The 14439-nt window shown below is 42.9% G+C and overlaps 1 protein-coding gene across 1 annotated transcript in view; it reads left to right on the top strand.

Moving 5' to 3' along the window:
• Nucleotides 1-14439, top strand: part of nphp4 (nephronophthisis 4) — a 163856-nt gene that overhangs the window by 131011 nt on the left and 18406 nt on the right. The window contains 3 exon segments of the mRNA XM_056385157.1: nucleotides 4969-5106; nucleotides 8576-8778; nucleotides 10467-10690. Of these exon segments, the coding sequence (XP_056241132.1) occupies nucleotides 4969-5106; nucleotides 8576-8778; nucleotides 10467-10690 (565 nt within the window).

Here is a 14439-nt window from a genome sequence, read left to right as displayed (position 1 = left end):
GAGCTGAGGGGAAACTGCAGAGAGAGCTGAGAGTCGGGTGACGATTCTCTGTTGGTTCATCACAAACTGGCTGCTTATTTTTGGCTCGTAATAAATTTAAATCACTTACATTTCCGTGACTGGACCCAAACTTGTATCTGAGCCCAGACTACAGCAGTTTATATAACAGGTTCTGATGGTCCAACGCCATCTTACACACATATCACTTGAGCTTCATAAAAAGGTAATATTAGCTACGTTGCCAAAAAAGTAAGACAATGAGTGCTTTTAATTTCCAATTTGGAAACAGGTTGTTAATATTTGCCAACAGTAAAAATAAAAAAGGCCCATATGTGACAGAAGAGAAAAGCTTATTGATATAAAAATGGTTTTGCTGACTGTGTTGTGTCTATATCCTTTCTCTCCAACTCTCACTTTCTATTGCTGTCCCTTTTTCTCTGTACACACACACACACACACACACACACACACACACACACACACATACACATACACATACACACACACACACACAGAGAGCATGTATCTGCTTCAGCACTGTAGAGAAGACAGATTAGAACCTTCTCCAGACCTCACAGTGCTCCTCATCTGCTGCGGCCTGATAAGCCCTGGAGAGACTGGCTGTTGCAGCGGGAGAGTATAGAGAGTCCTGCCCAGAGCTGCCACAGGTGGAACCAAATATCAGTGAAATTTACCTGACAATTAGTTTAGCTAGGTGACTTCCCTAAGGGGGCGCATATAGTATGTCTCACTCATTAAAAGCTCTCGCCGTCGGCGCGTCGAGGCCAGACTTTTTCAACCTCGCTTTTAGCCCTGAGGTGAGAGAGAATCTGCTTATTCTGAAAGGTCAGTGGCCTGGAACGGGGAGGCAGGAGAAATCGAATATTGCACACTACTTTGAAATCCCCTTGGTGCTTGCTCCCATTTGTTCTGAGCGCCAGTAAATCAGTGGTTTGTTGTGGCCTTAACCTCAAGAAACTGCCAGCAGAGCAAAGAGGGCAGGCAGGTGGGGGTAAGGCCGAGTGGGGTTATTGTCATGCAACAGCCAGACGTAGTCAATAAATTTGATAGAGTTCAGCCCCTGGCACTTTGTGCACAATTACTCTCCTCTGCAGAGACAACAGAGAGTGGCGACACGCTTCTCTCTGCAACACAAACCTGGAGTGTTATCTTACATTTCAGCGGTGAGGCTCATCAGCTGCGTCTGTGTGATTCAGCAGTCAGGGACGGATAATGTGACCAAGAGCAAGACATCCACGTCAACCTGGATTAGCACTAAAGTAGGTATTATCTGATGAGCCTAATGATGGTTCCAGTGATAGACGATTAATTAAAATGATTGAATGATTAAATCAGAGGGTCATAATAGGGTTCATCATCAGACCATTTGTTTTATTGTGGGCACGTAGCACCGGGCGTGTTCATCTTATCGCGTCCTCGCAGACTTATTGTATAATTCTATCCATCATCAAAGCATTCCTCAACATACAAAGGAAAGCAGGCTGAAAAGGGCCGTAATGAGGCGCCTGGAATGAGATCTCTGTGGCTTTGTTATTGATTGGAGATGTTTATGCGACAGGAGAAGTAATGTCTTCACAGTAATATTTGGGAAATATAGCTCCAACAAATACATTGGGGCTGAGTTGTGTGGCCAGGGAAGGGTGATGGATGACGAGGGGAATGCATTGGGACGGCAGACACCTCACCCATTAATCTGCGGAACTGCGCTGTCTGTGTCTGTTTGCATGGCAACACCAGCTCCCCATTACTCATTTAGCTGATGCACATTATCAGTTTGTTGATGAAGGAGTTTGCCTCTAAAAGATTTGGAGGGTACTTTTGGCTCCCCTTACAAAACTCCTACAGGCTCACTGAGGTGTCAGTAAAGCCACTTAATTGCTGCACTCACCATATTTCATGTGGAAGCGTCCTGGATGAGGTTTCCCAGAGCCTCTCTGAAAAAAGGCTAAAACTTCTCACGCTACAGTTAAGCACCTCAGCTGGGTGCGTTGTGATGCTCTAAAGGCTGGAAAGTGATGGGAGTAATGGGAGCATTGTGTCAAAGTGCACTGTAATTTAAAGAGCCGTAAACTTTAGTTTTAATTGCTTCTTCAGTCGACTGTTGTAAATTGCATCCTGCAGATTTCATGTGGTGGCCAGAGTTTACCTGTAAATTGCACAAAACAAGTCTTTTGACCTGTGGTATTTGAAAACGCTCCTGTGAAGATGGTGCATGGCTGCAGGCCGCTGGTGTTGTGGTTGTGGCTCTGTGAGCAATCATCCGTCACACTTCCATTAGGAGGCGTTTTGTGTGTAAAGTATTGTGCAGAGGTCTAAACAACCCTTCCCCACAGCTATTGTAGAGGCTCTACACAGAATGAATTAATGTTAGAAGGAAATCTAATATTGACCCATCGACCATCATTCACTGTCTTAGTACAAGAGCACCCTGGAGTGCTCACTTATCCACTTACCTTTAAAAAGACGGAAAACTGATGATTTTGCCATTTAGGGACAGACACTGAAAAACAAATAACTGAAGGGAGGTCCGGTTGTAAAGTACGGTGGCCCGGAGAGCTCAACGCACTGCAACTGAAGGAAAAAACATGCAAACAGACAAAACACAATAATGCAATTATAATACATCCATGTGTACTTGTTCAATGCTTTTAACTTCAGAAGTCACAAGGGCATTGCATGCATTGGTACCTGTTCATTTACAAAGCCCTTATTGGGAAATCACCATCATATATTACGTCTGTCTTGGTCAGAGCAGTTGCTACGCACCAAACTCTCCATGTAGGGAAGGTTAACTCTGAATTTGGGAAGACTGCGTTTGGATGTAAGGCCCTGGACACATGGAAGAAGCTGCAGAGCAATTTAAAAGTGGATAGTTTAATACTTTTTCCTCATTTTAGAAACAAGATTTTAAACCTTCCCAGAACACAATGCAATGGTTTCAACTGATGAGACTGAAACTGTGTTTTCTAATCTTGTCATTTTATATGTTTTAAATTGTCCTTGTGTTTTTAATTTTATTGTTTGTTATTTAAATTGTATTGTAAATTATTTTTCTATCTGTTCATTGAATTGTTTTTATTATTTTTTCGTGTACATTCAGGTCTCTCTTGAAAATAAGATTTACCAGAATAAATAAAGGTTAAATAAAAAATTGAACAACAAGTGCGTCCCAGCTGGGTTCATCACTTTTTAATGTCCTGTGGAAACACTTCGGTTGTCCTCTATGCTACTTGCAGCGCCTTTGTTTGTTTGGTTGTGTTGTGAGTATTAGCAGCACATGTGTCGTGAAATCGTCTATTTGCACGTGTTGTCTTCAGGTGCAGTGCACTGAGCCCTCAGGGCCACCGTAGTAACGGAGCAGGTTGTGCAGCTCAACCACAAACTGTACAAACTGTGCCATTCAGTCAGTGACACTAAGCTTTTGTAATGACAGAACTAATACTGTGACAGTTAACAGTTAAAAATGATTCTTTAAAAGTGGGATCTGTAATGATGATGACGACCACCTCGGGTTGAAGGTGATATTTAACAGCTTTGTGTTGAATTGTGTGACTGCATCTCTGACACCCAGCACTCAGTCAACCCAGACAGAGGCCAGCGCTAACCATCCATCAGCATGACACTCAACGCGTCGCCAGCTCTCCGTGTCCAGACTGCCGTGGCAATTTCAGGCCACTAATTAACCGCTGTAGGCTTGTCTCCATGTATTGATCCTGCCTCAAGTGTTCTTAGCCAGGGTTTAATCTGGACCCTGTTCACTTTGCCACGAGGGCAATGAAAAAGTATTGTTTCACATCACATGGGACTGGATTTGTCTTTAGATCTTGGTCTGGTTTGTTTCTTCGAGAAGTGGCAAACACACAAGTCTGGAGCCACAGCCGGAGTCGCACAGATTACATGTTTAAATAGAAGAAATCCAAACGACAGTTACACAGATAACTGTGCTTCCAACTAATGAATGATCCTGATCCTGATGAGCACACCTCAGACATTCAGACTGCTGATGTGGAGCTTTGTTGCTGGATTATTGTTTGACTGTTTGAAACGAGGAAGCTTGAGTTTTAGTCCGGTGAGATTCTTCATTGGAAAAACAGGAACATACAGTGTCATCATACCAAAGCACCTGGACTTGCACCCTCGTAACCCTGGAGAGGAACAGGGATCCTCAGCTAATTGTACTAGTCTGAAAAAAAGAAAAAAGAAAATAGGTGGATGAGCTGCAGAGGCCAAAAGAGAAAAAGAAAAAGCGATTTAGTTTTGTTTTTGGTGCTAAATACTTACTAGTACAACCCTGGCTGTTATTGAAATTATTTTCAGATCTGTTCTGAAAATCAGATCTATTAACATTTTTTTATTCGTATTAAGAGGTTGTGCAAATGCCAAAAACGCACAAATGAAACAACAATAAAACAATTTCCGCCATAACCTTCATTGCTAGTAGGTGGCGCAAGTGTTGCAGGTGCAGCAGGTGTTACCTTCCTGGCCTGTAGGTGATGTACAGGTAGTGAATGAGTGGGTGAGTGGGTTCAAGTTCATGAATGACTTAAAGGAGATATTTGTTTTTGCTCTCGCTACATAGCCAACGTTAGTGTGAACAGCTGTTTACTTACCAGTCTAGAAGAAACGTGAGTTCAGCATCAAACTTTATTCCTTTACTCACCAGCAGCTGTCTCCAGCTACGTTTTTCTTCTACTACAGTTAGCATGCTAACCAGCTTTCCAATACTGAGCCACTCTAGCCTCCAGTCTGCCCTGAAGAAGTAGCTGCTCAGAGGGCGTGTCATTACCTCTTGTGTTGTAAAAACAACAACGGATGAGGCTCTTGGCACGACTGGTAAGTAGATAGCTGGTAATGCTAACGTTAGCTATGTAGCAATAGCAAAAACTTAATGAAAGCTCCTTCAAAGATGCAAAACGTCAAACTAAAAACGCTGTTTCTCTTCTACAGGGTGCCCGGTAGATCCGAGCAGGAGGAGGGCAGCAGGCGTGACGATGTCGTCTCATCCTCACATCATCACACCTCGAGAAGTCACCAGCAGCTTCAGAGGAGGAAGTCTGTCCTCCAGAAACATCCTCCAACTCAACGGTAAGCACTTTAATCCTCGGCCCACTGGGTCCTGCCTGTTTATCCTCTAACGTATCAATTGACTTCACTTTCACTAACTGTGCAGTTTCAGGCCTTTCTCCACTTACCTGTCGGTGCACTGTATGTTCAAGCACACGTGTGTGTGTGTGTGTATTCTTCACCATGGGGTAATTAGTATCTTTCAGTTGGGCGGTGACCATGCTCCTTACTTGATCAACTCAACCAGATCCATTTCACATTCTGTCTGTTGGCTGCATCACTGAACCACTCAATTTTCAGCCTAATTGAGCTTGCAGAGGCATCTCTGGTGGCTTGCCACAGTCCTGTTTGTATTTTCTGTGTGTGTGTGTGTGTGTGTGGGCCTGTGGGCATGTGTACGTGTGTGTGTGTGTGTGTGTGTGTGTGTGTGTGTGTGTGTGTGTGTGTGCGTGCGTGCAGTCCAAGCAGAGGCACACACATACACCGGGGAAACCAATTTTTTCCTCAATTAGACAAGCCGTCGCCAGTCAACTGGTGTATATATTCTTAACTTTGTCCTCAAATGTGGACTAGGACTGAAACAACACACACACACACACACACACACACACGCACACAGAGATAAGTTAAGGTATCAGATAAGAAAGAGTGGATGAAAACAAGCAGATAATTGCTGATGATGATATAAAGCAGGTCTGACAGGTCTATAATTACATTATGCTCTGAGGAGAGAGTATAGAAGTGCTGTGTAATTATATTTCACAAACATTTGTTCATGGCACACTACATACTAATACACTGATGAACACCATGTGTCAACATACACTGTATAAAACATGTTTACAAATTAATTCATGCATAAGTTCACTCCAAATGTTATTCCCCCAACGGCTGCAATCATTTATTCACAGCTCTTGTTACTGTGCAAACACGGTCTGTTCACTGTTTGCTTTGTTTCTTACCTGCCTCACCGTCCCACCCCTCCACCTCCTCCACCTCCTCCACTACTGTTGTCTCTCTTACACACCGAACCCTGTGTGTGTGTGTGTGTGTGTGTGTGTGTGTGTGTGTGTGTGTGTGTGTGTGTGTGTGTGTGTGTGTGTGTGTGTGTGTGTGTGTGTGTGCGCACGCAGCAGTCACACTCCTGTCCCACACCTTTCTGCCTGTGGCTCTGAGGGAAGTGGTGTAGCTGGACAGTATCTGGTTAGGTGACTGTCAGTCGACCCAGTGACTATCTGATAAGGACACTTGGGAGAAATGTCCAGGGATTAAGAGTTGCACTGGGAGAGGAAAACAGAGAGAGAAGTGAATATCCAGTTTATGTGGAGGCACAAAATTCAATTTAGGAATGTCCTCCCGCAGGTGGGTCATCGGCCGGGTATCATCGCTTAATCCGTAAATAATTTGTTTTTTAAAAACAAAGAAACATAAATCTGTTATTTGTTTCAAAACCAAAATGTAAAAAAGTTTGTGGTGTCAGAATCAAAAAAGGGAAAAACCAAACAAAACGGTCAGTTTTTGGTTTCTGCCAATTCTTTTTATCATTATTGAAAACTTTGGTTTGATTTGATTTTTATTTCTAAACCAAAAACGAAATCTTTCCAGACAGAAAGAGGAAGTGAAGTGTCAGAAAGTCAAAATAAAAGCCAAAAGGACATAACAGTGTAATATTAAGCAAGCAAACGATCTATACCAAGGTAATGAATGAATACATGCATACATTGACTACATGATGGGAAAAAACAAAAACTGACCATTTTGATTGTTTTGTTGTTGTTGTTTTTTTTTGTTTTTTTATTCTGACACTTTTTTGGTTTTGAAACAGATTTAAAAATGTTTGTTTTTGAATTACAAATGAATGATGGATTATCTGATGATACCCGGTTTGTCCAAAAATCTATCTCAAGATCAATTTCCTCCATAACTATGCATTTAATGAAACACAATGTTTTTATACATCTGTTTCCTTTTCACACATTCGGTTTGTTCTGTTAAATTACAGTGTGACAGATAGTGTAGTTACAGATCAGGGCTGTTTTCTGATTGGTCCTTGTTGCTTGTTCTCAGCCCAGAAAGCTCGACTCACTGCAGCTAAAGAAAACTCCTGCAGAGAGAAGAAAACCCAGTTCCCACTTTGTCAAAACATACATCACGTTTAAAACAATGCTAATAAGTAAAATACAAGTAAATTATAAGACATTAAGAAAAACACTGAGCTCTTAGCCGGTGATATTTATTGAAAATTGCCATATGAGTAGGACTGGCTGTTGTTTGAAAGGTTGGTGTTAAATGTTTGTTTGCTTTTATTACAAGGCCTTAACGATTCGTTATTAGCTTAAGCAGCACAGTGTTGTTGTGTAAAAGGCACCATCACTCAGCAGAGAAAACAGATGCTACTGCTGATACTTTTTATTGCACTCGCAGTAAAGTTAAGTAACTCCAGTAATCTTCAGTATCTTTACTTCACCTGGTTCTGTGTCCAGAGACAGAGACAGAGAAGCAGTCCGACCATAAACGATAAATACAAAATAAATATATATATTATCAGGCAATTGTTATATTTTACCAATAAAAAAAAAAGGAAGCAAATACGCTGCGGCCCAGTTCCGGTCCACGGCCCAGGGGTTGGGGACCACTGGTCTAAATATAAGCAGCTGCACAACAACTTTTCCTGATCCAAGAATAATCCCTCGGCTTTTTGATACAGTGCCACAGACACATTTTGGTCAGCACTAAAAAAGTATTAAGGTTCTAGACCAGGCCATAAATGTAGTTTTTGTAAAAGATTCATACTGTCTGTAATTTGATCAATTTGGTTCAAGCCTCATGTCTCTTTTTTAAATTTTTTTATCTCTCTATCTCCCCATCTCTCTCATCCTCAATTCACTGACGCACAACTCCCCCTTTTTTCCTCTGCTGCTCATTTCTGTTAAAGATTTGTGGCCACTTGCAGCCGGCGCGGGTTTATCTTCCCACATGCTGCAACACACACTCCATCACATGGCTGCAGACTGCGTGGAGGAGGAGTAAAGCCGTTTTCAAATATCAGAAATATGATTTGGGGAGCTCTGAGTTTTAAGTTTGTTAATGTGTGATTGTTGTTCAAAGTGCAGGATTAGGCAAATTCTCTTGTCAAAGCCTTCAAAGAACACGGGTAATTTGCATGATCCAGTCCAAATGAGGTTGGATTATTTGGTGACGGGTAGATGAATCGGGGGTTTTCATTAGGTATTTTGTTGTTTGCGGAGGATAGCAGCGGAGGTGAAAGATACATTTTGGAGGAGGCGGCTTTGGCCCAGTTGTTTTACTGGACTGTTGTCTATGTACAAGCTGTTGGTTCTTGTGCTCCAACAATACTTAAATCAGTCAGCGCCTCTCTCCCTTGGACATTTGGAGGGTTTTTAGAACATATGGTCAAAATGGCAAAGAGATTAGATTCCACTCTGTTCAGTAAATATATTCATGATGGCAGCCTGTCTCCCCTTCACAGCGAGGAACACAGCACAGGCGCGCCGGCTGGAGATGGATGGGGATCACGTGCCATTGTTCAGACGTGGGATCAGACCTGACAACATCGCGCCCGGAGTGCACAGCTCTCTAAACGAGCCCGACGGCGGGCGCCGCAAGTTCAACTGCATGGCCGCCGTGTATCAGCGGGAGGGCAGAGAAGGTGTTAAAGCAGCTAAGGTCACGGTGAGGTCAATCTTTGCACTTTGAGCCTATGGGGAGCCGGAGGAAAAAAAAGAAGAAATCCTTATCTCTAAAGCTGAGACCACAAGAGTGTTTCCCTTTGTGTCCTCCTCACTTCAATCTCAAACACACAACAGAGGAGGAGCAACAGCTTCTATTCTGGTCATGAGAGAGCCGTCATGGAGGCGTGGAGCTCCTCGCAGCAGCACGCCGCTGTTACAATTCACAAGGCGATGTGCCCTTCACCCCTCTGTGTTTTACCGACTGTAGGAGAAGGTGTTAATTGTTCTTCTACCTGAAGGCACATCTTGTACTTTCACCCATGGATGCACATGCTAAATATGATTTTGGCTGCGGTGCATGTCTGTCTCAGACACTTTACACATTGCATTTCCTCCCTCACAGCCAATACTATGTGGAGTTAAACTGCGTCTTGCCTCGCACAGGAGAAAACATTTTTTGAGTTGCTTTGCAATTCAATTTGGATTTGACTTTTCTGGGCTGATAGCCATGACTTAATTTGGACCAGGTTTATCCCCAGCATAATTTCAGTGAGCTAGACCTGTGGAAAACCTCAATTTTTTTATATTCCCACTCACTTAGCTTTACCACCCTGATTTTGAAACTCAATTTGAGGTGTCTAATTTATTTTTACTGGCCAGAATCACTGTCATCATGCAGTTTATTGTACTCTTGAATATTAAAAGGATGAGTCCAACAGATGTCCAAGAGTCCAGGTTCATGGATTCAAGTTTAGTTAGATCGTTTGTCAGAGGCTGTAAGACCGTCTTAAAACCCACACCCGCCTTTTCTGTTGCACCATCTGCTTTGGAGCTGTGCTGCACAAACCTAATGCGAGAAAACATTGTATGTTGTATTGAATCCTTTCCCAAACACCTGTTCTCAGGGCTCCAGGGTTGATAGACGAAATAATATAATTGTCTGAAAGGTTTGGAAAAGGTCATTTCATGTTCACAGCACTTGACCATGAATGAGAAGTGTGTAACATTAAGTTTACTCCACCATGTTCCAACTATAACATGCGATCAGAATGCAGCTATGGGTGGATTGGTAATGAGGAAAGTGCCTTAGAGTAGTTTCTTAAATGTCATGGAGAAAATTATGGTTTATTTTCTTAGTTTTGGCCTTTGTTTCTATCCATAGGCTCATAGAGCTCCAGCCCCTGGATGTTTTCTCCAAAAGCCCAGAATCTTTCATAAAGTTTATGATATATATATTATTATAAGTTATAATAAAAAATTCAACTTGGTGTCATTTCCCCTCAGTCTGTCTGAATCCAGCTCTTTTAGCTGCGGGGGAAATATCGTCATCTATGGGTCGCCCAACAACTAGCGGAGCTTCCGTAAAACGTGATGGTTTCATTTTTCTGCCCCTTAAATTTGTTTAAACCCGCGAATGTCTGGCTCCGCTCCTGTTTTGCTCACTTACAATAACACTGTGTTAACCATTTTTTAAATGAGTCAACAGTTCAGTAAATACAGGTAAAACATTCAAAACTGTGTGTGTGCAAACTACAGCAAGTCCAGCCGGTCAAAATTGAAGCAGGAAGTCACTAGATAAACTGTGATGGATGTTTCCAATCAACACTTAACAAACCGATATGATGTTGTGTTGCCTGGTGTCACAATGGAACATCTTGTCATGTCTTTGTCTTTGTTCCTGGGTGTTAGGATGAGAAGAAGGAAGCCCAGCTGGCCAGAGAACTTCTTCAGATCAAGCCCAGTGAAGAGCGCAGCAAGGCGGAGAGCATTGCCAACATGCTGAGCCAGGCCATCACCACGCAACACCTCCTCTACGCCAGCCTGGGCTCCGCCGAGTACATGGAGTTTGTCCTCAAAAACCCCTTTAATGTCCCTCAGACCGTCACCATCCACTGTGATGACCCTGAGCTCAGGTAAGACTCATATTCTCCACTGACGAAGAGGAACTTAATCGTGTGCTTCATCTCTAAAACTGTATTTTACAAGTTTATAATTGTGTTCCAGGCCTAACACACCAACTGTGCATGTGTTTCTGTACTGTTTGTGTGTGTGTGTGTGTGTGTGTGTGTGTGTGTGTGTGTGTGTGTGTGTGTGTGTGTGTGTGTGTGTGTGTGTGTGTGTGTGTGTGTGTGAAGCTCTGGAGATAGTTCTTAGAACCTATTTTCATCCTGCTTCAGGAAATGATGCTGCGTCCTCACGCTGAACTGTCCCTAATGTCAGACACAACCAGTCCAGAGGATCTGTGATAGTTGAGCTCTCCACTCCTGTTCCTCAGAATTATTCAGCAACATTCTTGGCATCAAAAGTTGCCTACAACACCTTGTCAATACAAAACACTTAACAGCATAGGGCCGTAAAGCAACATGATACTGGATATGACCCATCGTTAATGACCCTCTGAAAAAACCCAGTGTTTCACCTCGTTAACGTCCACATAGTTTTTATATAATACAGACACATGATGAGTGAAATAATCATCAGCACCGTGACTGAGTGTTTCCACCTTGAACTGCAGTGAACCAATGACAGACTCATAAACACAGATTCAGGGTTTCATACATCACACACCTAAGGAACCAATCCTGTCAACTTGTGCAAACAGTGGGCGGGGCTAAATACACCTGAAACCTTGTCAGTGCAGAGAGAGAGCGTTAGCATTAGCACAACTACTAACACTATGTCCGCCACTGCCAGTTACAAGCTAACAAACAACATGAACAAATAAAAGATGCTAACGACGCTAACAAGTTCTGACCCGTCTGCTACTCTCTGGTTCTGGTCTCCACAGACTCCTCCTCTGAGTCTGGGTCTGACTGAGGCTCAAACATGTGACTGAGTCTCTCTGATGTTTCCTCCTCTCACCATCTTGATGCTCTCTGCTCTTTCACCTGTCCACCAGGAGCCAGCAGGTGGTGGGCGGGGTTTAAGGCCTGATCCAGGAAGTAAGAGGAGATGAGCTTCAGACCCAGTTTTTATGTGTGTAAATCACAGCAGAAGATTTTCACAGAATTTAACAGAAGTGGAAGACGGCCCTCCTCAGTCTCGTCGTCATGGTTTCTAGTCTGTTGTTGGTTCGTTGTATAACAAGTCGTGAGCGGTGTCTCATTCTGTACTGAATCAATTTACTACTAATCATCTAGTTCATAGGAGTTCTGTGAAACTTCGCCTGGTGCTCACGCTGCAGTGACTCAGCACTGCTCATTCATGATGCTGATTCATTCCTTCATATTAGCATTTATCAGCAGGTTATAACATTCATTGCATTTAAAGTAAACCACCGTTCCTTTTATTCTTTTATACCAGTATTTTTCTTGCTGTGACAAAATGTCAAAATCTCTCTTGAGAGAAATAATAAACACGAGGTTTTCAGACCACGGACGATTAAATCTCAATGAGCCGGTTAAACACTGTTGTTCAAGGATGCAGTTTGTGTTTCTTTAAGTGACACCTGCGTGGCTCAGTTGTACAGAACTGACGGGTCACGTGCGAAGATTTTTTTTTTTTTTTTTTTTTCTTTGCGTTCCCCTCGCAGTGTGTTGGTGGAGTTATAATACACTGGCACTTCAGGGAAACCCCCTGCAAATACTACATGAAGGAGAGAGATGACGCAACACTTTACATTATGTATTTATTGCTCATTACTCCTTTCAAAAGGTCGAGCTCCGACAGCAGACAGCCACCGTCTGTGAGCAGAGCTGCAGCTGTGAGGGATACAGCTGTGGTTGTGGGCGGGGTTAATGCTTGGACTACATCTGCATTTGTGGATGATCATATATGTTGCTATGGATATGGCCATGGTAGCTGTGCTGTGTGAGTTCAGGAACGCAGCATCTTCCGTATGACACTCAGCCGGCACATCCATGTCAGTGCACCACACATATATAATCCCAGCATGTAGTTTACACGGATATATCTGTGGCTGTGTCCCGATTCCGCTAGACCGTCCCATTTCGAAAGGCTCCTTCAAGTGTCCTGGGCCATCATCGCGCTGGTAATGAAAGCAAACAACAGAGACCAGAGAGCCTGAGGATCACACTGTTAAATGTCAGTCTTTTGTTTCAGCTCAGTTCAACAGTGAACGGTACAACTGTTAAAACCAAGAGACTTAAAACCTGAAGTTTCTGTGAAAAAAAAAAAAAAAGAGTTAGGTATTGTCAAGGTTGCTAAGCGACCAGTATCTAGCTGCTGGTACTGACTTTAACCTGAGCCAACCACAGCTGAGGGTGCAACTGGTGCTGAAGTCACAACCAGCGGTGAGCTAATACATAAAACATACTACTATATTATGATGCAGCTCAGCCTTTCTCTAAGGATCGAAGGTGATGCTAAACATACTGTGAGGTGACACGAAACTTATTTCCACTGGGGGCTTCATATTGTTGCATTGAAACACTGATGGATTTTATTTTATTAACAATTTACTAGAAAAAAAAAACATTTCAGCTATACTTTCACATCACCAGGTGATTTAAACAAACATTTTTTAACAGCATCAGGAAACATAGACGAACAGCATCTCGGAAAAAGACCACCAACACAAAACCGTGAAGTGATTTCATGAAGATGTTTTTTATTCAGGTTGTGGGAGTCTGATTCACAGCTCGCTCACTGTTTTGACATGATGCATGCGTGTGTAGGTGTGTACTGATATGTGTGTGTTTGCATGTGTAGCTCTTGTAGGGTTTGAAATTGGTTTGATTTACTGTGTTGACATGTCTTGTTTGCATATAGTAGGTGCATTATTTAGTCTTTGAATTTTCCACTTTGACGCGGCACATTATGTACGCGTACGTTTACGCTTTACACGTTTTTAATTTTGTTCACAGTTTTGAGACGTGTGTGCATTTTTATTTGTGAATGAAGAAGATAAATTATTAGCCTTTTCAGCACAAATCGCAGCCACATTTCCAAACACATTTTGTGTGGCTGCATTATCAAACTCTGACTTTTCAGCTCTGCCAGCACCATTTCAAAACATTTCACACACATACAGAGAAGAGTCTGACTCCTTGAGCAGCACAAACAGGTTGTCCTTGACACAGATGCAGACATAATGCTGGTGAGATGCTAAATGTCCCCTTTAATCCACACACAGCAGCCATTATGGCGGATGTTTCCTGGATCACCCGCTCCTGGTATCCATGCCGTGTTTGTTTGTGTTTGTTGTTAATCCCTTCGCACTAAGTCTTTTGTTATGGATTCTGCTCATGCCTGAGCTTTGGATTAACATATATCACGTTGATCAACAAAGGCTGGAGTGCGCTGTGGATGAATCATTATGGCATTAGCCCAGCCACCGGGCCTACCAGGTCTAATTGAGAGTCATCAATCCCCGCATCTGTCCTCTGGCCGGCTTAGTGCCCTGCTAGTTTATTTATTTATTTCCCGATGAGGCGGCCTGACACCAAACCGTCTGCCACCTCTACCAAGAGCCAGAGATGTGTAAATTGACAAGGAAGCTTCTGCATCCGATGTGTCCCTGCTGCAGCACCGAGGCTTTTAACGATCAAACTCGAATAACCCAGTTAGAAAGAGACGGTCCAAGATGCACAGCAGGGCCCAGACTACTTGTTACTTTGTTGTTTTTTATTTTTTGGAAACTTGAATGTTGCTCTTCGCTCTGATTCAGTCATGGAGGGCTGAGTGTGTGATCAATCCGCTC

The sequence above is a fragment of the Seriola aureovittata genome, chromosome 9 (assembly GCF_021018895.1).
Source record: "Seriola aureovittata isolate HTS-2021-v1 ecotype China chromosome 9, ASM2101889v1, whole genome shotgun sequence".
NCBI lineage: Eukaryota > Metazoa > Chordata > Actinopteri > Carangiformes > Carangidae > Seriola > Seriola aureovittata.
Note: the sequence above shows the minus strand (reverse complement) of the source record. Positions and strands in the feature narration are given on the sequence as shown.